The following is a 21548-nucleotide window of genomic DNA, read 5'->3' on the forward strand; positions in this document are numbered from 1 at the left end:
AAAGGACTATCATCTACAGAGAGCAGAAGAGGAGTTTATACTTCATAAGTATTTAGACAGTAGTCCTTCAAAGATGCATACCTGCACACATGCTCACACACTTGCACTATCCCAAGTGCACTTTTGGAGGTGCTACTCTATTTCAAGTTTTCTTCTGGGCTTTGTCCTGTCTCCCTCTGACAAGCTGTAGCTCTGAGAATTTGTCCATTTCCATCTCTGTGAAGAAGAGAGGGAAACAGGGGCCTTGGTCCAACACACAGGACTGATGTCCTGATCCAGGACAGGGAAGCATGCCCTCTGCTTCTCTATAAAAAAGAAGTATGTGATTTTTTTTAATATTGCAGGATCCATATACTTTAATGACTAAAAAAGAGTGGTGTGCCAAGGGACAGCATAGTATAAGCACTGAATCTGCAGCAAGCAATAATGTTACTTAGCCAAAATGGTGCACCCATCCATTCCTTTCAGGATTAAAGAACTTACAGACGACAAAACGCTGCTGCAAAAGAAGTGAAAACCCAAATAATTTATACCCTGTACTATGCTTGAAAGCACTACAGTGGTCTAGCTCTACTCATATTTACATGCTGCCAGCTAAAATACTATCCTAAGTGGGTGTAGGAAAATAGACTTGTATTGATTCAAAATTGGGAGCTGGAGCAAAAACAGTGTCTGTGACTGAATCACCTTTCTTCTTTTTCTTTTTCTGTTTTAATTTCCTCACTTAGCATAACTAATTTCTCCTTAGTCTCACAGCACCGGCAAACATTTTTGTAGAGTGATTTTGCTCAAAAAAGATGAGCTTTGTTAGCAACCTTTCAACTCTAACAATAAATCTCAGTGGTACAATCAACAGAGCACAGTTTGATTTTCCATATTTAGAATGGACCAAATAAACAATAATTCAGCTCTAGGAAAGGCTGACACTAAAGCAGTGGGATACCAGTTACTTCCAGCCTTCCTCCTCCTCTCTGAAAAGAATTACCATGATGCCTGCCATGACCCATTTAAGACCATGGTCTTAGCCTCCTCTCCAGAAGAGATTTCATCACAAGTATGTATATGTAAGTGACACTATCACTTTGATCTTCAGAAAAGCTTTTCCCCTATAAACAATGAAGTACATTTTGCTCATGCATCTGATTTTCCCAGTTATTGGATATCAGAGGTATACTATCATAACTGAGGTTAGACAAGCCAGAGTCCCAAACGGACTGATTGAATAATATGAGCTACATAAATCAGAAAAAAAACCCCAACCATAAAAAGTTCTGCCTTTTTCTTCCTCTCCTCAAAGCTGTCAGCAACAGCATTTCGTAATACTTTTGATATTCAAAACTATGTGGTTTTGGAAAATGTGTGTTTCAGGTGTACGAACAATTTTCTGCAGACCAGTTTTATGGGTCCAAAGGTTTCCAGAACAATTACTGTCCTTGCTAGGAGTAACACAAATGGATTCTCAAGCTTGCCAGACAAGGACACGATGCTCTATTTTGTGGTTTCAGGGTGTTAGCTTTCCCAGATGTCACTCGCCCTGCTGAGCTTCAAGGAAAGCACACTTTCACACCAATCTGATTCTAAAAAAAATAAATAGGGAATTGAAGTTATTATACCCCTGTCAGAATTCTATAAACCAGAAAACATTATATGTTTATTTAATGCTCCCAGTCACTTGATAGTTTCAAGTCACTGTGCACAAGGAAAACACTCAGTGCCCAACAGCTCCCCAAACTAAATGACCTGCCAGTAACTGACTGATGGACATTTCACAGACTCCTTCTGTAAAACATGCAGACAGTACAAGAATCACCTCCAGCTCTAGATGTTATCCACTGTAAGCTTTCATCTCCTAGGTATTTGCATGCAATTGAAGTTTCTTGCAGTTTGTTAACATTTGCTATAGACTATTATTATAGATTATTATTATTTTTATTCATAACAATTGTGACAGCACCTAGGAACTACTTACACATTATTCTACTAGTTTAGGCACCCTTTTGCTTGAGGCAGTTTGCAGCTTGTAATCTATAAAGTGGACCACTGAAATCACCAAAACATAATGATCTTAGTTAAAATCTAGATGCTGCAGTTCAGCAAAACCTAAGACAGACAGAAAGGATACAGGAAGGGTAATCCAAACTTTTATGTAATTTCACTTATCTGGTGGAGGGACAATACATTCCTTTCCCTTGGAATAGTAATCAGCACAGGAAAGAGACAGTTTTCATGCTCCAGGACTGTTTCTCATCATGAGTATACACTATCCATTTCAGAGTTGTTGAGCTATGGACAGCTGTTAGTTAGACACTGAGAACCTACCCACAAGGCACAGTCTCCATGAAACATTATGTACTTCTTGAGAGAGAGAAGCTTCAGTCTCATCACTGATAGGGACAGCTGTTATAGGGATGTAACTTTTCCCTTACAAAAGGATATTGTGCCATCAAGGCTGGGCAGAGCTGACTATTTGGCATAAAAACACAGTGCATCATAATAAAATCATTTAATACAGAATCTGTGAAAAGAGAAGAAAGAAAACAGTCACTTAAGCCCCTGCAAACAGCCTGAGGATCACAAGGATGAGCTTTCTTTCAGCTAAAATATTTTATTAGCCCTCTGCATATAATAAAGGGGTCTTTTTGCACTTTGTTTGTAGGCATTAAGTATGAAAATGGGGAACAAACAAATATGAGCTGAAATATTAAGCTTTTATTCTTGTCTGCATGAATTTTATTGCACTTACGTTAGCAGGCATTTGCCTGTGTCAAAGAGAAATTTGGCAGAGCAAAAAAACCCAAACTATCTGTGCTAAAGTGAAATATTTGGATATACTTCTCTACAAGTGTAGAGATCTTAGCATAAGAAGAATAAGGCCTGCCACACTTGGGTACCTAACAAGTGCTGCTGCATTTGGCTTTAGGGAACTACAATACCAGACAGCACATTTAGTATACACTACAAAGGAGAAGGCAAATTATTTAATTCTTTTCTGTTTTCCTAGCAATGAGCAGAAGGCCTAAAAGAGGTAAATGGACAGTCAAATTTCTGGGTTTATTTTGATTCAAAAGTATCACAGCTGCTACGTTTACATTAAAACGTATATGAACAATATGATTGACATTTTCTCTGGCAAAAAATAGCAGGCTATTTTTTCTGTTAAAATGATCTGTGGTAGTGCTGCTGTAAATCCCAGTTTGCCTTACCTTTGTATTTGTGACAAAAAGAAGGATTTATAAAGCCTGGCTGCAGAGGCCAGAATAAGTTTGGCAGTGAGAATAAATTTTATTTTACTTTTAAACCATGCAAGTCTTATATGGAATCACTGAGAAACAATAAACACAATACCCTCTGGTATCAAAAGTGCAACTTTTGAGATAAGAGAAACATTTAAAAACCCTGTAAGTAAGGGATATCAGAAAAAATATGGTGAGGTAACTGTGTAATATAACATTACATCATTGCTTCCACTGTAATTCATATATGAAAATATCTCTCAGTTGACAAAACGCACCTCTGGAAGGGTGGGACTTTTTCCTTCCATAATATACAGAGCAAAGTGGATTTTAACTGTTCTTAAATTAAAGGAATGCATAAACTAAAAATTTGATTTTCTAGCACTCTGAGCTTTGATATCCTAAAAATAGCTTTGTTTGTGAATTGTGACATTTTGTATCACATTAGGATATAGGTATAATCTTGTCATTGGATGGTTTTGGGAAAAGATTTAAAAAATAATTTGTTTTAGAAAAATGTATAATACATGCATACTATGAATAGTAAACTTGTGATTATATCCTTGCAAGCTTAAAGAACAACATTCTGCTTGTAATCCTAATAAACAGGTATCTATGAAAAGGATAATTTTTATTCTTAAAAGTGGTTAAAACACACACTATAAAAGGATTTCTGTAATCTGGCAGTTCTTCCACCATTTATGGACATCTATACAGGTTTCTCCAATACTATGAGGTCAGTAACAGATTAGCTGGATTTAAGAACACCTTTGAATATATACTTCTTAGACATCTGCAATATAAAAAGAACTTGCTAAAGCGGTATTATGCAGCTTAATATAAAAGTCTCTGCATTACTTTATCATAATTAGGAGGAATTTCTTGTGTCTAACTCTACTAATAGTAAGTCAGCAAATATCTACATCCCTAGATGTAAATTCTCTGTTCTCTTTACATTAATGAAAAGCAGGCTATTAAGTGCAGCTGCAGCAACCTGCATTCTTGGGACCTGGCCCATGGTGTGCTGAGTTCTCTTTTGAGTAACAGTTCTTCTTCCCCCGTACATGGAAAAGTATCTCAAACAAGTAATTTCAATTGTGATACTTTAAATGTGATATGGATATGAAAATTTGGGAATACTTATACTAGTGCAATGCAACGGCTGGAGGTATCAATCTAGTTCACAGTATTAAGTGACATCCAGAACAAGAAGTATGAGTACATTATCATCAGGTGGTAATGCATGCTCTGTCCTGGCCTTATAGTTGTGCCTAATTAAAGTTGTGACTAGTGGTCTGGCACCTTTTAGGATTTTGCTGTTCTACTCTGAACTGAAAGTACAAATACAATAGAGCAGGCCAGGGCGAGTGGATTGTTATCTTTAATTCTGGATTTCCTAGGTTTTCTCGGGGTTGTTTCAGAGCAGTGGATAGTTCTTATTGTGGTAAGAACTACCACTAGCTGCTTTTCAAAGCATCACATTGCGGTGTTCCCCCAGCAAGACCATCTTATGCAGTAATAATAACACAGCCTTTGTCATGTCGATACCTGTTGCTTCATTTAAAGTTGCTTCAAGGCGCATAGTTTCTAGGAAGTGCTCTAAAATTTTCTCTGGGGTTCCTGACATCACAATATACCTGAGGGAGGGAAAGGAGCAGTTAGTGTCTCACAGGCAAAACAGCTAATCAAGAAACAGTTGTGTACCAGTGAGAAGACCAGGACTGACGAGTGCCAGAGTACAAACACCTGCTCTGACCAGAATCTCTGTGTGGGTTAGGACAAAACCACTCACAATCTTTGTTGGCTTCGCCCCTGTAAAATGGGAGCAATAACACTCTCCACCCTACCCAGGGAGCGTGAGATGACAGATGGCCCCCTCCCTGCACAAGTACTCCAGTATAACACCACCACAGTTACACTGCATTCAGCAGAGCTGCACTGGTGCAAACCTGGGGAAGTGCAATCAAAAATGCTTCTCCACTGAGAATAAATATCTCAGTAATGATAGCAATTCACAGTCATTAGAGGGTCTTAACAGACTTACTATGAGCATGAAATGAAAACTGGTATATATCTGTGTCAGAGCAAGGAAACAATTTCCTTCAGCATCACTGACAGGTTGGTCTGAGAAGATGGGGACAGATAATGAAATAGCACACTGTATCTTCAAATTTGTGCAATGCCTTAGATAGCTGAAGTAAGTAAGTTTTTGAAGTGGTTAAACTTAGGATTGTACCATTTCTTGGAGTAAATTTAGGGAGGTGAGAGAACTAGTGCAAAAGTCAGGTTTTTCTGCTTCATGCAAAAACAGTGGTAGGATTTTAAGTACCAGCAGAATATCATAGGATATTGCTAAACTTGTCCTGTCGTCTTTTTTTTCTTTCCTTGCAGATTGGATTTTTTTATCTTTCCCTCCATTCTTTCAATCTTTGCATCTTTTTTTTCTTTTTTTTTTTGGAATCCAACTGATAAAGTATGAAACTTAAAAAAAAAAAAAAAAAGAAAGGAAAAACCCCGAGAAGTGAAGATACTCTGCTCCTGCTGAGAAATAAGTGGTGGAGCTGAGCTCCTGGGAGCTCCTCCTCACTTTGAGCGCTGACCGTCACAGTTCTTTTACCTGTCAACCCCTTTGGAAGAACTGTATTGATGTCCCAAGAACACAAACACTTGTTAAGCCAGTGCACATTCTCACAGAGATACTAACCAAGTATCTAAGTGAGTGAAGCAGAGAAATCACAGGTGGCTGTACTCTGAATATGAAAGTGAAAATGAACAGTGAAGTGACTTGCAGGTCTGCTGAATTCATCCTGTGTGAGTGTGATCACCCATAAAGAGTTAGATCTTGGGAGTGAGAACTTCAGAGCTAGTCCTTCGAAGCAAAACTGTCACTGTTTGAAAGCATGGCTCGAGGAGCTATGTAGAAGCTATGTCTCCTCAGTAGAGGAGGCAGTAGTATCCAAACTGCAACTGAGAAGATCTGCTCCCAAAACAAAGTTTTCCCCAAGACTAAGATGAAGAAAATTAGTTTCTTGGTTGACCGGGTATCTAAAGGAACAACTTTGGGATGCAGAACATTTCTTTAGTGCAAATGCTACGTACCTGCTTAGGAAGCAAAGCCCAAAGGGCAGCTCATTTGAAGAGATATCACAGACGCAAGCTACTCAATTAAGGGCAAAGCAGCAAGCCTTTAAGAAGAGGTCCCTGTTAAGCTTCTCTTTTGGGCACAGTGATTTTCAAAATTACTGAACACTCAGCTAACACATTCCAGTAACACATTCTGGAAATCAGAATATATCAGTAACTTTGATTTGGACTCTCAAGCATAAATGTAGCCACTTACTCTATTTACTAACAAAAGAAACAAAAGAAATATCATCTTCAAAGCCAGTGAACTCGCTTCGAAAGACTTTAAACAAAAAGACACTGCCAACACACTATGAACAAAGGAATCTGCTGAAAAGCAGACAGTGAACTTTCAAGGTAGCTTCCTCTTTTGTGTAGCTTATGTCTATTTGTCATTGTTATCAGCAAAAGCTCCCTTGCTGGCACATTGACAGTATCCAAAGCTGACCAAATGCATAAAATATTTACAGAAATGAAATTTTGAGCTTTACCTGAAAATATTCCTGGAATGTAAGCTCTAACATACAGCCTAACTTAACTAGGCACCATAAACGTCTCTAGCTATTTTTATTCAATTCTGAAGAAGAAAATGTGAGACAATGCAAGTAATACTGGTGCAGAGTTTGCAAGGAAGGTGGTGTTTGAAATATGTTTAAATGAAACTTTCACTTTTGAAAGCATGAAAAATATATCAGACCCAAGAAAATGTATTTAAATCTATGGCGAAGCTGCTGTGTATTGCAGCTGCTGATGCAAATCCACTGGCTGCAGTCAAGTTCCCTTCATTTAGACAAAGAAAAATTTGTTGTAAGAGTACATGTTTTCCTGGTAGCATAGTTTGTTTTTCTAACAGATCAAGTGAAAGATGAAATGGCAGTTTCTGAAATACGTGAAATGTGTATATAAAATACAAGGAATGGTTTAATCAACCCGTCACAGATCTTTACAGATCTTTATATTCAGTTATGCAGATAAAATAGGTATATGAAATCCCAGATCATATAAAAACTGTGCCCAAAATATCTCACAGTAAATTAGCTCTTTCTTTGAGAAAAAGTAAGGTCCAGGGTAAAGGATTTGAAACTTCTTGGTGCTTATTTTGTTGGAGTTGTTTGAGCGTTTCTGAAGAAAATTGTGCATCCATTTGCAAATAACACATTTACAAAGCCTTTAGGCGTTTTACCAACATTTGGAATGATAATAGCCTCACTCTACTCTTATCACAGTAGTATCCAAACAGAATTGTACTTTTTCCCTTTCAGTAAGAAACTAAAGAAAATACAATGAATATTGTTATTACAGTGCAAACCTATTCTGTAAGATAAGCTGTGCGACTTTCATTGCATGAGATCTTTGTTTTGTATATAAATTGTACCTAGCAAACTCTTATTAGAATCCAGAGCTCAAAATCCAAAATGAAAATATCTGCACTTAACAATAAAATAATGTATTTTCCTCACGTCTTTTACACAGTAGCTCAGCTTAATAGGGTTTCAGCATTCTCCATGTGCAGTCTATTTAGAAGCTATTACACGAGATAAGTATTTACAGAGAGATCTTTAGAGAATTATTGTGTAAAGACATAGAACTGGTGTGCTGCTGGAAATGGATATATTATCCAGTATGGGGCATGTGATCAGCGGATGATTAAAAAAAAGAAAACTTTATATGCACGGCATTCTTCCACAGAAAGAGGGAATATGCTATTGTTCAGATAATAATACCATGTGAAAAGGTTAATCATTGTCTGACATTTGCACTATTGAATGAAAACATACTTGTGCTGAGGCTGTGAATTTCCTTGATTAGAAACTCTGTTTCCTGCTGGGATCTTCTCCAACACCAAGACATCTTGGTCATGTTCTTTGAGTCTTACTGTATTTGCTTCCACATCCTGCAAGACAAGTTACTTTTAATAAAGTAATTACACCCGATTTGGCTGATTAGTTACTCCAAAAAAGTGCATGACTTTCAACACAAAAGACTCTGGGGTTGGTTCTTTTCCCCTGTATTTATCTATCTTTATTCTGCTTTTCACTCAGGCAGAATCAAGAGGGAAGCACTGGCGCTGAGGGAAGAGGCAGAGAATTGTGGGAGGGACTAGAGCAAGAACCATGTGAAAAATCTCTGGCTATGGCAAAGGAAAAAAAATTTGCCAAAAAGCAGAGTGTCCCCCTAAAACTTTCCGTATGTAATGTAATCTCTATCCCCTCTTATATATGACCATTATTATCTATAATCTGACTCTTCTCCTTAAAAAAAAGAAAGAAAATGGCACTTAAAAATAGTGAGTCTTAGCTCAGTAAACTGTCAGTAAACTTTTCATTTTCTACTACCAGATCATAGTAGAAAAAGAAAAAAAGAAGAATTAAATATAATGTGCATTCAAATAACACAAATGAAAATCAGTAAGACTACGGACTTTGATCTTCTTTGAAGTATTGACCAAAGCTAAATCATTTGGGACTCTCCAACCACCCTTATTGCCAATGGGATCCTCATTCCCTTTTGTACAGTAAACACAATCTTATGTCATTTTTCTAGCACAGAACTCTGTACTGGTTTTATTGCTGCAATACTGGGCATGTACACATTCAAATACAGGATGATATTGGTCTTGACTTCCTATGCTATGAATGATCACAAAACAGCCTGTATTTACAGAATTACAGCTGGACTTTGGAACACATTTGCCCTAACGTGAGTAACTGTAAAATTAGCCTGGGAATATCTTCCTAGAGCTCTCTGATAAAGACATCTGTGTGTTCACCTGTAGCTTATTTAATTTGCCACTTGAGTCTGCCTTGAATCTATTGAGTTTAAGTTGCATATCTGGAAGAATGGGTGATCTTGTTTCATTCACTATTTGGATGGAAGATCATCCATAAATCCTGGACAGCATACAGAAAAACTGAGCATTTGGCAAATTATAGACTACAGAAATGTGAGAGACAAAAGATTCCATTTGGTCCCATCTTCATGACTGAGCTAGGAACAGAAAAAGAGGAAAGATGATTAATATATTCTTGACTTGATCTTCTAGACTGTCACATCTCTGTTCTGCAATAAGGGGCACTTCAAACAAGGTTATCAATATCAACGTATCCATAGAAATAAGAAAAACTCTAGAAAAAATTTGCAAGTTCTGATATCATGCTGTCAGGGTGGCCCTTCCCACTCTTACCCTAAGGATCCTGTTGAAGTCCTCCTTGTCTACTCTCAAAAAGTGGCAGTTGTCTTCACGCAGAACAATGGATGCTGCTCTGGGAGCATCATTCACAAGTGCTAACTTGCCAAAATCATCTCCTTCGTGTAGAGTACATACCACACCCTGCACAGAGCAAAACATTTACATGCAGGAACCCATCATTACTCTGGATTCTATTGAAACTCCTTGTACAAACACTGGACTTCACAATCAAATACCAAAACAAATCTACTTGGCAGGAAATCAACAGCCAAAATAATGACTACAAAACAATACTTGATAGCTGGTTATTACTATTACTGAAGAAAGGCAAGAATAGAAAAGAATTGGCTTGTTCTCTGAAATTACATTCAGCTTGAAGGACTCTTCTAGCCCTGCTGAAGACAGAAAGTTGTTGTTTGTTTTTTATTTATAGAGGCCCTAAAAAATAAGATCAAGTTTGCAGAAATAACATATAACACCGCATCCTCAGCTGGTGTATATCAGCAGTGCTCCATTTACTCCAATTTACAGTTTATAGTAACTGGGATCTGGCCCACCCAGTGATGTAAAAAATGTAGCTAAATATGGGTTACTTAGGAACAGACTTAGCACCAGGGCCCCTATGCTAGATTTTGGTGAAATGCTTGGTGTTCAGAATGGAGGATTGTCAGTCACTGAATGAGAAATCAATAGGGAAGCAGGAATTTTTAAAGACTCAACGGATTGCTGTGTACCAAAGTCCTATTTTTTGCCTTGAAAAATCTCCCTCATAAACAGGAAATTTAATAGGGATGCTTTTCAGTCTATAGCTTAACTAAAATGAAGAGCTAATGTAAATTTGGGAGGGGTTCATCCAACCTGAGAACCACTAGTCACAAAGCAGTACTTCTGTCAGACATGCGTGAGAAAAGTTAGTCATACAAATGCAAGCAAATATGGTGGTAAAGGGACAAAACACCCATGAGACAGAAGTCTGGCAATTCACCAAATTCCAGCAAATGACTTTGTCCTAAAGGTACTGATTTAACTCTGCTGAATTATATTCAGAAAGTGTGTAATATATCCCGAAATTATACAGCAATCAACTGGAAGTATAATCAGTGAAACCACTGGATCATTTCTTAATAAAATTACGTTCAATTTGTTTCCTCAGACAAAGCAATTCTGCTCTAAATTAAACTGTATTCCTTCAAAGTTTACTCTTACAATTTCAATAGTAAGAATCATATAAAAAGGCTTCTGAAAAAAATACCTTGCCGTAAATGACTACGTTTACTGATCCCTTTAGGATAATGTACCAAGAAGTACCTTCTTCTCCCTGATTAAATACTACAAGAGAGAGAAAAGATTTTATAGTGAGAATATAGCTATTCAAAATATAAATGGGACAGATTCTGCACTCAATAAAATTCAAGGTAATTCTACTGCAGTCATATTAATAATGCCTACCTTGAAAAAGTGCATACTATGATTTTAAAAGCAATTGCCTTCAGATTTCAGAAAAAAACGCCCACACCCAGATAGCAGTTATTTATTACACTGATGTGAAAGTTGCTTTTATTTTCCATGACGGTTGCAACAACTACTTTACCGATACATGTCAGGTTATCAGTTACTAATCACCACACAGATTTGGATCCCATCAGTAGCACCATGTTCTAACCCAATTCTCTAGTGGCTGTGAATTTGACATTCATTTGCTAAAACTTCTCAGTATAAACAGATCTGAGTAATCTTAACATTTTAAATCCTTTATTTTGTGCAGCAGGAATTTTTTATTAATACAAGAATAATATTAGAATACATTTTAAATAGAGATTGGTCCAACCCAAGATTCTGGATCAAAACACACCTAAATTGTAGGTGATATATACATCCAACCAAGGATATAGAATTAATTTTGGTACTGTCCCTGCAATCGGCAACAGACTAAGCCAACACCTATTACCCCAGGTTTTAAACAATGAGCGTCAGTCAAGTTTGAAGACTGCATCCAAGTTTTGCTCTTGTCTTTTAAACATTAAGAATTCAAATGTTCATGCCACAGATGAGAAAGAAGATCTGACAGGACTCCATTTACTTACAGACTGTTCCTGCTTTGGGATGTGACTCAAAAATGAGGACACCTGCTAATTCTCGCTTTACCTTAAAATAAAAAGAGAGAAATTATAGTTTTTATATGTATCTTATTCTTCCTGGTGAGAAGAAGTCACATAATATACCCCAGTCACTGCTTTCCTTCCCTCTGCATCATTCAGCACTCATTCAGAGTCACACAGCCAGACAATGGTCTGCTTCACTTGATGTCCTATTTCCTACTGATTGGCTTTACAGAATATGAGCCCCTCAGAATATGAGTTTCCTGGCTCCAAAAGGTCAGACAAGGGCATCTTTAAGATACAGGTCTCCATCTTTCTTCATACACACACATGTGAAACCATCACTAACAATTAACATTAATGTGATGGAAAATTTCAGATGGTAATAGCTAATCTATTACAGAAGATAGCTAGCAATTGTCAATTACTCCATGGGGTTCTGCAGTACTCCAGCTCTTCCCTGAGAAATCAGTACCCTTCTCCTTACTGACGTAAGTCTGGCCACTTCTGCTGTGTCGACCTGAAAGACACAGCCATCTGGACCTGCTGAGGCCCCTCTCCGCCTGACAGCTTCCCAGGCGAAACGTCCAGCTCACTACCTCTTCCAGGAACTGAAGAACGTGACAGTGCCTTTGGTGTCAGCCTGCTCCTCACTGGGTTTGTATTACTCTGGTGTGACTAGCTCTTACGACTGACTGGGCAGTTGCCTCTAGTGAGACACTGTTTACAACCATTTTTTCTCACTGTAAACACTGTTAGTGTTACTTTCACAACATAGTAGCAGCAGTGGGAACCTCACATTATCTTGAGTTTTCCTGTGTGCTTTATGTCTCTCTTTGCACAACCACAAGTCTCCAAGGTCTTGGAGGCCAATTTCCAAGCAGTGGGATTCTTGTTTTCAGAGGTTGTCAGCTGATGACAATCCATGTTTCAGAGGTACTACCGTGTAACTTAACTGTGCCAAATAGAGATCAAAAGCTGGCTCCAACATATATTTAGTAGTAGCATTTTCACACCATTCTCCCAACTGTTTAAATTGAAAAAATTTTTAGGCCATGAAGAAAAACTTGGGGAGGAGCTCTCAAATTCTGGACACAATCCAGATGAGAGTCTGGTGGCAGCATTTCCTAAGATGGGTGGACAAATTCAGGCTCTGATGCCCTAAAAGCACCCACCAAACCTTTGCTCAGGCACCAAGCATAAACATACCACACCAGTCACCTCCCCCAGAACTTTTTCCTGACAGCCAGTGCAAAGCACTTCCTATCTGCAGTCTGGAGAAGAAGAGGGATAAATAGAGGTGTTTGGACAAGTTTTTTTAGTACACTGACGTGAACACACCCACAGGCTTGTGATTTCTGTAACAATTAGCTCACCAGACTCTATTATAACCTCTGCCTAAAGGCAATGACGCTTTCATGAGGACAGGAAATACAACCCCATTAGCACTGTTCTGCACATTGTAGAGAGCGTTCCTATCCATGTACATCCTCAGATGTCTTCTCAGTTGGTTCAGTCATTTGCCTCTGTAGTGAATGAATCCTCTTGATGAAGCCAAGAATTTGAGTTGTTTTTAACACTGTATTATATAATTGTTTTTCATTCATACATTAACTTCACAGGCTTCTCTAGCAGGGATTAGTTCACCACCATGCGACTTGAGTTTTATCCATTTTACTTCCTGCTGCTTGTGGCATATCGAGAAAACATATTACTTTGGGAATTATGCCTTTCTTAAAATGAATAAACATTCCATTTGCTTTCAAGTCAATTGACCGTTAATCTTCTGGTTCATAGGAGCAATGCTGTCTGTTGCTCCTCTGAAGATTTCCTCTAAGCTAGCCATGGTTTCTGTCCTCTGCTTTAGTTCATGTTGCACATAATAGGCTGGAATTTCCAAATTCTTACTAAAAACATGGAATCAACTGCAATTCTTCAAAATGCCAAGTATTTCTTGCAGTTTGTATCATTTACCAGTTTGTATCATTTGCCATACTTGTTCTATATGCTACTTGCTGTGGATTCTGACCTCAAGTCTGAATTTCTTCCAAGCTGGAAATATTTTGTGTTTTGGATTTTTTTGTTCTGGGTTATGTCTGTAGTATCAAGAGTGTTCTCCACTCCCTTTCAGTATCTGTCTATCTTGGGTAGTTTCTTTTGTTTGATTTGAAAAGGGTCATTTCTGGATCTTACAGAAGTCTTTCTTTAAATACTTTTTTACCTACATCCCAGAGATGCTTAAGGATTTTGGCTGGCTGTTCCCTCTTAGTTCAGTTAGCAACTCTGGATGCATATTCTTTTTAAAAACATTGCTCAGGTGTTATATGTTTGCACAGAGTACTTTCTTTCTGTAATGCAGCTTCATAACTAGCTGCATCTGTCCAAGTTAGCTGAGAATTATTGAAAATATCAAGGGTTCCAGAGAAGCTATTGTCAAACATAAATCTACTTTCTGACTGGCTTTCTTTTTCTGAAAGCACCCACATCTTGCTGCTACCAAGTAAAGTGCTATTTAGCTTGTTTCAGTTGCCTACACAGTGTGTCAACAACGTGAGACTTTAAACAGTTGTGTTCTCTCCTCCAGGCATTTTCTCCATTTCATGTATTCTTGGTTCTCTGCACTGTTCTTGCCAACTCAGAGAGAAGGTGCGTGATGAGGTTTCCTTCACTCAGTGACCAAACTCCAACCAGCCAGCACTGCACAGTACACCTTTCTGCACTGTGTAATTCCTCCTCCTAACTGGTTCAAGCCGAGACTTCTTACAGTTCAGAAATCAAACATCTATTCTGCAAAATTTAGAAATGCCACAGTCCCAGGTGTCAGGTCAGACTGCATGCCTCTTAATTTAAACTCTGATATGGACCCAGATGGAGATACCTGTGCCAAGTGAGTGAGGTAGGGGCTGTGGAGGAACACATGAAAAGAATTATATCTGATAACCAAAAGACAACCTACATCTGCATAGTGCTTGGGTGGTCCTCACAGGTGGGAATAACTTCTTTGCATGGGAAGTATAAATGGAAATGGTTATAGGCGCTCCAATTCTAATAAAGCACCAGAAGTCAAAATTCAGCCTCCTTTTTGGTGATGAGTTGTATTTTTAAAAATACTTACTGTGGTAGAAAGATGAGATAAGGCCTTAATGTGAAGAAGTTCTTCATATATAAATTCTAAGTCATCTACAGTTCTCTGGCCAGGCCTATAGAAAGAAGACAAAAAGGACAGCGAAATGCAATAAATGCCCAAAATAAATGCTTCAGAGAAGTACAAAACAACATAAAATGCTGTTGTACTGTCTACTGAAAGGTACATCCTCACTAAACAGGGACTGAACGATGGTTCTGGCTGGAGGACTAGAAACACACAGAGGATGGAAGTGCTATGAAAGCACCTGATTGAGCAGCAGCCATAGCAACCACCTTAGAGAGATCCTGATTAGGCAGCTTTCGTGATGAAATCAAGTGTTCTGTATGTAAAATGGTCAGATAAATCAGAAATGGTACATAAAGATCTGTTCCTTTCAAAACGACTCCCAAGTGTGAGATCTGCACTATTTTTCACATGTGGCACTATTTAGTTGTAGCAAACAGACAGTAGTAGTGGTTTGTAAAGGAGTGCATGAATTTCTGCCAAAAAAATTGGAAGAGGCAGCAGTGCATCCTGGAGGACAGTAAATGACTGCTATAGACTTAATGCTGAGTGCTGCTGTTTAGCCACAAAGGTAAATAAGAACCACCCGGTAGTTTCAACTTCTCTCACTGAAAAATACAAGAAGCTGCCATTGATAAAAAGCATGCATTGATGAAGCAGTAATCCTCCTATAGCACAACGAGGAATAAGGCTGCCACTGTGACTGAAATAATTACATTTCTGTAGTCTACACACTAGAAGATTTTCTGATTGCTAAAAAGGGACACAAATACTCTGAGAACTGCAGTGTGTCAAGAGATGCTTTGGAGGATCTAATAAACAGTACCCATGAGAAGGAGTTGTAGGAGCTTGTGAGTAACTCCAAAACTTTTTCCCACTCACAAGATTCTCTTCAGTTTAAGTAAGTGTCTAATACAGCTTTATTTTCTCAAAGGACAAATTCTCCTGTGATATAATTTCAGACAGCACATTGGAGTTACATACACACACACAGAAAAAATCCTTTAAAGCATTACCCCAAGTTACTTTCATAAGACTAAGTTCTTTCAAACAATATGTTTTAGATTTGTGAAAAGCAGAATATAAGTAATTAAATCAATGGGCCAAGAACAGAAGAAAAGAGCAACCTAGTCATAAGAAAGGAGAGAGGATAAATTTAAGATGTGAGGAAATGGAATACAGGAAGTCCAGTCCAGGGGCAGGAGTTTCAAAGGAGAAGGTTTACATGCTTGCATTAAGAACAGGCTAGTGTGCAGTTCCAAACCCCACTGTCTGCAATGTTGTCGTGGTTTAACCCCAGCCAGCAACTAGGCACCACGCGGTGGCTCACTCACTCCTCCCACCCCGCCCGGTGGGATGGGGAGGAGAATCAAAAACAAGTAAAACTCGTGGGTTGAGATAAGAACAGTTTAATAATTTAAATAAAAAAGAAAATAATAATAATAACATAATAATAATAATAATTATGATGATGATGAAAATGAAGATAACAAAAAGAGAGTGAAATATAACCCAAGAAAGACAAGTGATGCACAATGCAATTGCTCACCACCTGCTGACCGATGCCCAGTCAGTTCCCGAGCAGCGATCTGCCCCTCCCAGCCAACTGCCCCCAGTTTATATACTGGGCATGATGTCCCATGGTATGGAATATCCCTTTGGCCAGTTTGGGTCAGCTGTCCTGGCTGTGTCCCCTCCCAACTGGCTGGGCATGAGAAACTGAAAAATCCTTGACTTAGTATAAACACTACTTAGCAACAACTGAAAACATCAGTGTGTTATCAACATTCTTCTCATACTAAATCCAAAACACAACACTATACCAGCTCCTAGGAAGAAAATTAACTCTATCCCAGCTGAAACCAGGACAAATGTGTGGTATCAAAAGAATTAACAGCACAGTTGAATCTTTGGACAGCCCTAAAAGAAATGTCACAATGAACCTTTCTGATATAAGTTTTCTTCCTAAAATGTCAATATTACAGGAGATTCTAGCATCTAGAGGATCAGGAAGGTCATATAAAGAAATATAGTGCTCTACAGGTTTTCTGCCTAATCACCTCTTGGTTCAACAGTCTGTCTAAATAATGTGTGAGGTAGAGGGAGCACCCAGCAATAGTGTCACTCTGGAATTATGTTGTATCTTTTTGCAAAAGAAGTTTGATGGGAGATTTCTTTTGGATGAACAAAGTACTGAAGAAGTCATAGAAAACATAAGGACAACTGACATCTTCTCTGCTAAGCAAGCTGTATTTTTCATCTGTTCTTCACTTACCAATGACATGCATTTATGATTACCCAGATTAAAGATAAATTTCGACAAAAAACGTTTTGGATTAATTTTTTTTTTTTCTCATACAGAATCGAATAAACTGTTAAGGGAGAAACAGAAACTGGTTTGGTACTGCTATGCCCTCTAGTGACTCAAAATACTCTTTACTATTTCTAAATCTGGCTTGAAATTATAAGGCTGCCACTCTTAGTGATTTATGTGGGGCAGTATCAGCTTACTTAAGTACAGAATAAAGCCAAGCCAGTACTTGCTACCTTTCACTGGAGATTTAAGAAACACAAGGTAAGGATTTTAACAAATAATACTTCCCATAGGAAGTAACAACTTTAATTTTATTACATGCTTGCAAAACCAGTGTGTCTTGGAAAATGGAAAACAGTGTAACAAATTAACAAATTTCTACATGAAATTAAGATATAAAAGGATGATGTCTTACTACATCAGATCTCTATCAAGACAAAAGGGTACACTCTTCTTTCAGGATGTCCATTTGCCTCCTGTGTTAGCACCTTGGGAGGACTGACAATCCATAGTGGATGTACCCAGGCTTTACTTCTGCTCCTGCAGATGTCACGTGGAGAGATATTAGGCATCACTGCTTCTGTAAAACCTGTGTGGTGACCCACTGATGTTGATTTGTAGGATCCTGCTGTGTAAAGACCTAGTTTCTGCAGGGGACACATTCTAACAGCAATAGCTGGTTATAGACAGGATAATAAATGGAATAGGTAGAGAACGAGGGTACACATTAACGGACAGGAGAACTCAGGCGATATTAAGTGATCAATAAAAACTGTTCAGTGTTTGGAGAATTTATCAAGGTCAGAGACATTGAGCTTCTCTGTGACTAGGATGTTGGCAATATAATAGTACTTTGCCATTGATAAACCATGTATGTACAAGCAATATCATTGATTATTTTTATTACACAGCTAACCAGAAAATTCTCAGATAAGAACAAGGGAAAAGATCAGAGACCCCATAACACTGTGATTATACGTCAAATAAGCATATATTTCCAGAGTACTAATTTTGTCTTCAAGTACCATAAAAAATATATAGAAGACACGAATAATTTTACCCACTACCTGTGTATGAGTGTGAAAGTAAATGCATGCTCACTTACTCTAGCGCCGAAGCTAATTATGTAACCTTTGTAGTTGAATCAGTGCTTGTTGATTAACTCCATAAATGCCATTTACCGCATATAATACCCATAAACGTCAGTGAACTGATATGTGGAAGGATAATCCATATTTCTTGTCTGTCCCAGGAATAACACTTGGTTTATTAAATGTCATTGGCAGGGAACTCCACCAAGGACTATGGAACTTAATACAGTCTTTATGGAGAAATCCAGTATGGTTCTTACTACTAATAGCTGGGTGGAATAGCTAAATAAAAATTTTAAGAACAAAAGAACAAATATATCTTGCTTAATTTTTACAAGACCTTCAAGAAACTATAGATTCTTAGCAATAACTAGTTATTTTATTTTACATATATTATTATAGATATTTTTTGTGCTGTTTATCATGTTTAGATTTGTTTTTACTTCCTCTCCCTAGCATCCTGTCAAGCTTACTTTTACAAGTGGCACTAAAATTTGATTACTGATCACATGTGGAATCAAACACTCTTTGTACTGAGAAAAAAAATTGCTGAGTGAAGTCACCAAGAATATATAACACAGATTTATTGTTTCAGTCATACTGTTAACTTAATGTAGCCTAGCATATTAAAAAAGAATATAATCCATAACATCATCTGAGTTAAAACACTGTTGTGTGATGAATATCATTCACCCTTTAAAGACTCCTGTTATTATTGTGTTTAGCTTTGTATTATAGCATCCTATTTAATTAGAGTTTACCATCAAGTTAGCTATATCTGAACACCATTAAAATGAAATAAAAATAACTAGAAAAATGTTTTCAGGATGTATTTTCATACTGAAGGATTGAAATGCTTGTAAGGAAGAGCTGTGTTAATTCCACAATATTTTTTCCAGGGATTTGCTCAAGGTCTGCACCTGTGCTCCAGGCATTATAAGGAGCAGAGCACTGTGTTTGCTACTTCACAAAAAGCTATTTTCACATTCAGTGTATGTGTTTCCAAAGAAAAAAAAACCCACCCAATACCAACAAGAGCCTGCCAAAAATTTCCCTGAGCTCTATTCTGTTTTTTAAACTATAGAACATTCTTTCACAGTTTGACAGCTAAAATGCTGCAGTTAATGTAATAAACAGAGAAGTTTTTAAGTCAGCTGTCAAAACAAGTGACACTTTTTGCTAGAGATTTTCAGATTTTGAACAATAGAAAGTACCTTTCAAAGCAACGGCTTCATTATACAATCAAATTCTCAAAGTAATCTTCTCATCAAAGAATATTGTCTTATTTCTTTCAGGGTAATTATCTGAGTTCTGCAACCTCTCCGGAAATGGCGACTATTATAAAATGCAGCTGTATTGGTTTGAAAATTGTGGGTCCTGCTCAGGTCAGTTAGAGCCAGTGTCTCTGAAGCCCTGACAATTCCTTGAACTTTTGGCAGCTGTAACTGTCTAGTCAAAACTAGCAGGACTCTGAGGATTCATGGAGATTTTAACAGCTTTGATACAGCTCAGCCCAGGGTGGATTTTCAACTAACAAAATCATAACGTATGTAAACTGAATACTAGAACAGTAGTTAATATGGTGCCTGGCAGTACAAGCTTGCTTCCATGAGCAAAGGGCAGCAAAAATAAGCACTTTCAGGGACAGGGTTAGGGAAAGATGTCAGATGGCTGTCAGTCTTGAGAAAACCTCTTTCCCCTCACTATATTGCATGAAAAATCTCATATGAATATTCTTTCAGATGATGCTGTGCAACTGACGACACAGAGGGGAGAGCAGTACTTTCCACAGCATCGTTCTAGCCTGTCAGCTCTCTGCAAGGACTGTGGACGATAATCAACATTGATCCTGCCAGGGTAAACTTACACTGGCTGTTCTGAAAGTCATGATGGAAAGCAAATGTAGTAGGCAGCCAAAAACCATGATAACCTAAGGGGGCAATTCTCCAAGAGCCAACCTGCTCAGTCAGCCTGAGACAAAGGAGATGATAGTGCAGAGTCACAGCACACATAGCACTGCTCACGGTCTCCTAATGACTGACGTCTGCTCATGAGTGCAAGAAGCCCTTTTTTGCTCCTCAGTGGAGAATGCACAGGACATCTCTGTGAGGAGAAAACGCCTCACTTCCCTGACACCATAAGGGTTTATGGAAGCACCATGCTCCCAGTCTGGTTTCTCTATGTATTTTGTGTGACAGGGAGTGAGTGCTCCTTTGGTTGTGTTTGACTAGACCTCTAATAAACAGAAGAAAGAGAACTTATACTTGTAAAACTATTGCTGCATGGCAGTGTTACCTATTTTTATAAGCACAAGTATCTGATGGCACTGTTTGAAATTCAATGCACAGACAACACAGGGATAAAAATGGAGCCGGAAAAGGATACAGGTGGAAACAGAACAGGAGCAAGCACTTGTGTTAAGTGGGTTCAAAACATTTTTAGTATAAAAAATGTTTTCACACTGTAGGCAGGGCCCAATCCTATCCCATAGCAAAGACAAACTTTGCCAATGGCCTCAAAGGAGCAGGATCCAGCTTTGTGTACATATCTTTCTTGAACTGACCCTTACAAGTAAATTTGCAGTGAGGATGACCTTAAGTAATTCATTATTCTCAGTGCTCTTAATTAGCAGTAAAATATGTCTTCCGTGGCCCCTAAACACTACCTGCATAATGAAGAGGTTACCTTCAATGGAGGGTCAAACAGAGTTTATACTGGTTGCTTTGAAGTCACTATAAAGCTGCCTGTATAAAAGGCCTTTAGCACAGTTTTCAGTATGGCCAGAATGTATTGCTGAAAGGATGGTTAGCCAACCAATGAGTGAGAGGACATGATTTGATAGCTATGAAAAGGTTAGGCAGACATCCTCTGTGGCCTAGGCACAGAAAGCATTTTTTAAAAAAATATATTGATTTTATAACAATAAGGATGGATAAATAAACCCACAGAGCCACATTTCACACCTTGCTAGCAAACTACAACAGGCAAAGTCCAGCCTATCTTAATTCAATAAAGTTCTACCAAGGATGAATCTAATTAATGGCTGCCACTGACAACTGTAATTGAATACCTGCTGTGCTGCCGTCCTACCACTCTACTCACTCACAACAACTGAAAGCAGCACGGCTAATTGAATGGCATGTCTATACAGAAAGTGTTAACAGAGCAGGACTCTTCTATTACCTGCAATTTACTTTTGGGGAGACTCAGCAATGAAACAAAAACTCATAATGCAGCATTTTCCTTAAGGTGAGTATGATAGCATTCGTGGCCTTTGATGGCTATTCTCAACACACAGTTTAACCTACAAGCATTAATAAGGACTGGAAATGACTTAATATGGACTT

At 38.1% G+C, this 21548-nt stretch overlaps 1 protein-coding gene across 7 annotated transcripts in view; it reads right to left on the reverse strand.

Moving 5' to 3' along the window:
• The window catches only part of RAPGEF4 (Rap guanine nucleotide exchange factor 4), a 161279-nt gene that overhangs the window by 30593 nt on the left and 109138 nt on the right, over window positions 1-21548 (reverse strand). For all 7 annotated transcript variants that reach the window (XM_052792497.1, XM_052792496.1, XM_052792498.1 and 4 more), the window contains 7 exons: window positions 14761-14845; window positions 11631-11691; window positions 10799-10875; window positions 9541-9687; window positions 8135-8250; window positions 4782-4870; window positions 2437-2515 (listed from right to left, as the gene is read on the reverse strand). In XM_052792497.1, the coding sequence (XP_052648457.1) occupies window positions 2437-2515; window positions 4782-4870; window positions 8135-8250; window positions 9541-9687; window positions 10799-10875; window positions 11631-11691; window positions 14761-14845 (654 nt within the window). The remainder of the gene's footprint in view (window positions 1-2436; window positions 2516-4781; window positions 4871-8134; window positions 8251-9540; window positions 9688-10798; window positions 10876-11630; window positions 11692-14760; window positions 14846-21548) is intronic.

This window comes from Harpia harpyja, chromosome 7 (assembly GCF_026419915.1).
Source record: "Harpia harpyja isolate bHarHar1 chromosome 7, bHarHar1 primary haplotype, whole genome shotgun sequence".
NCBI lineage: Eukaryota > Metazoa > Chordata > Aves > Accipitriformes > Accipitridae > Harpia > Harpia harpyja.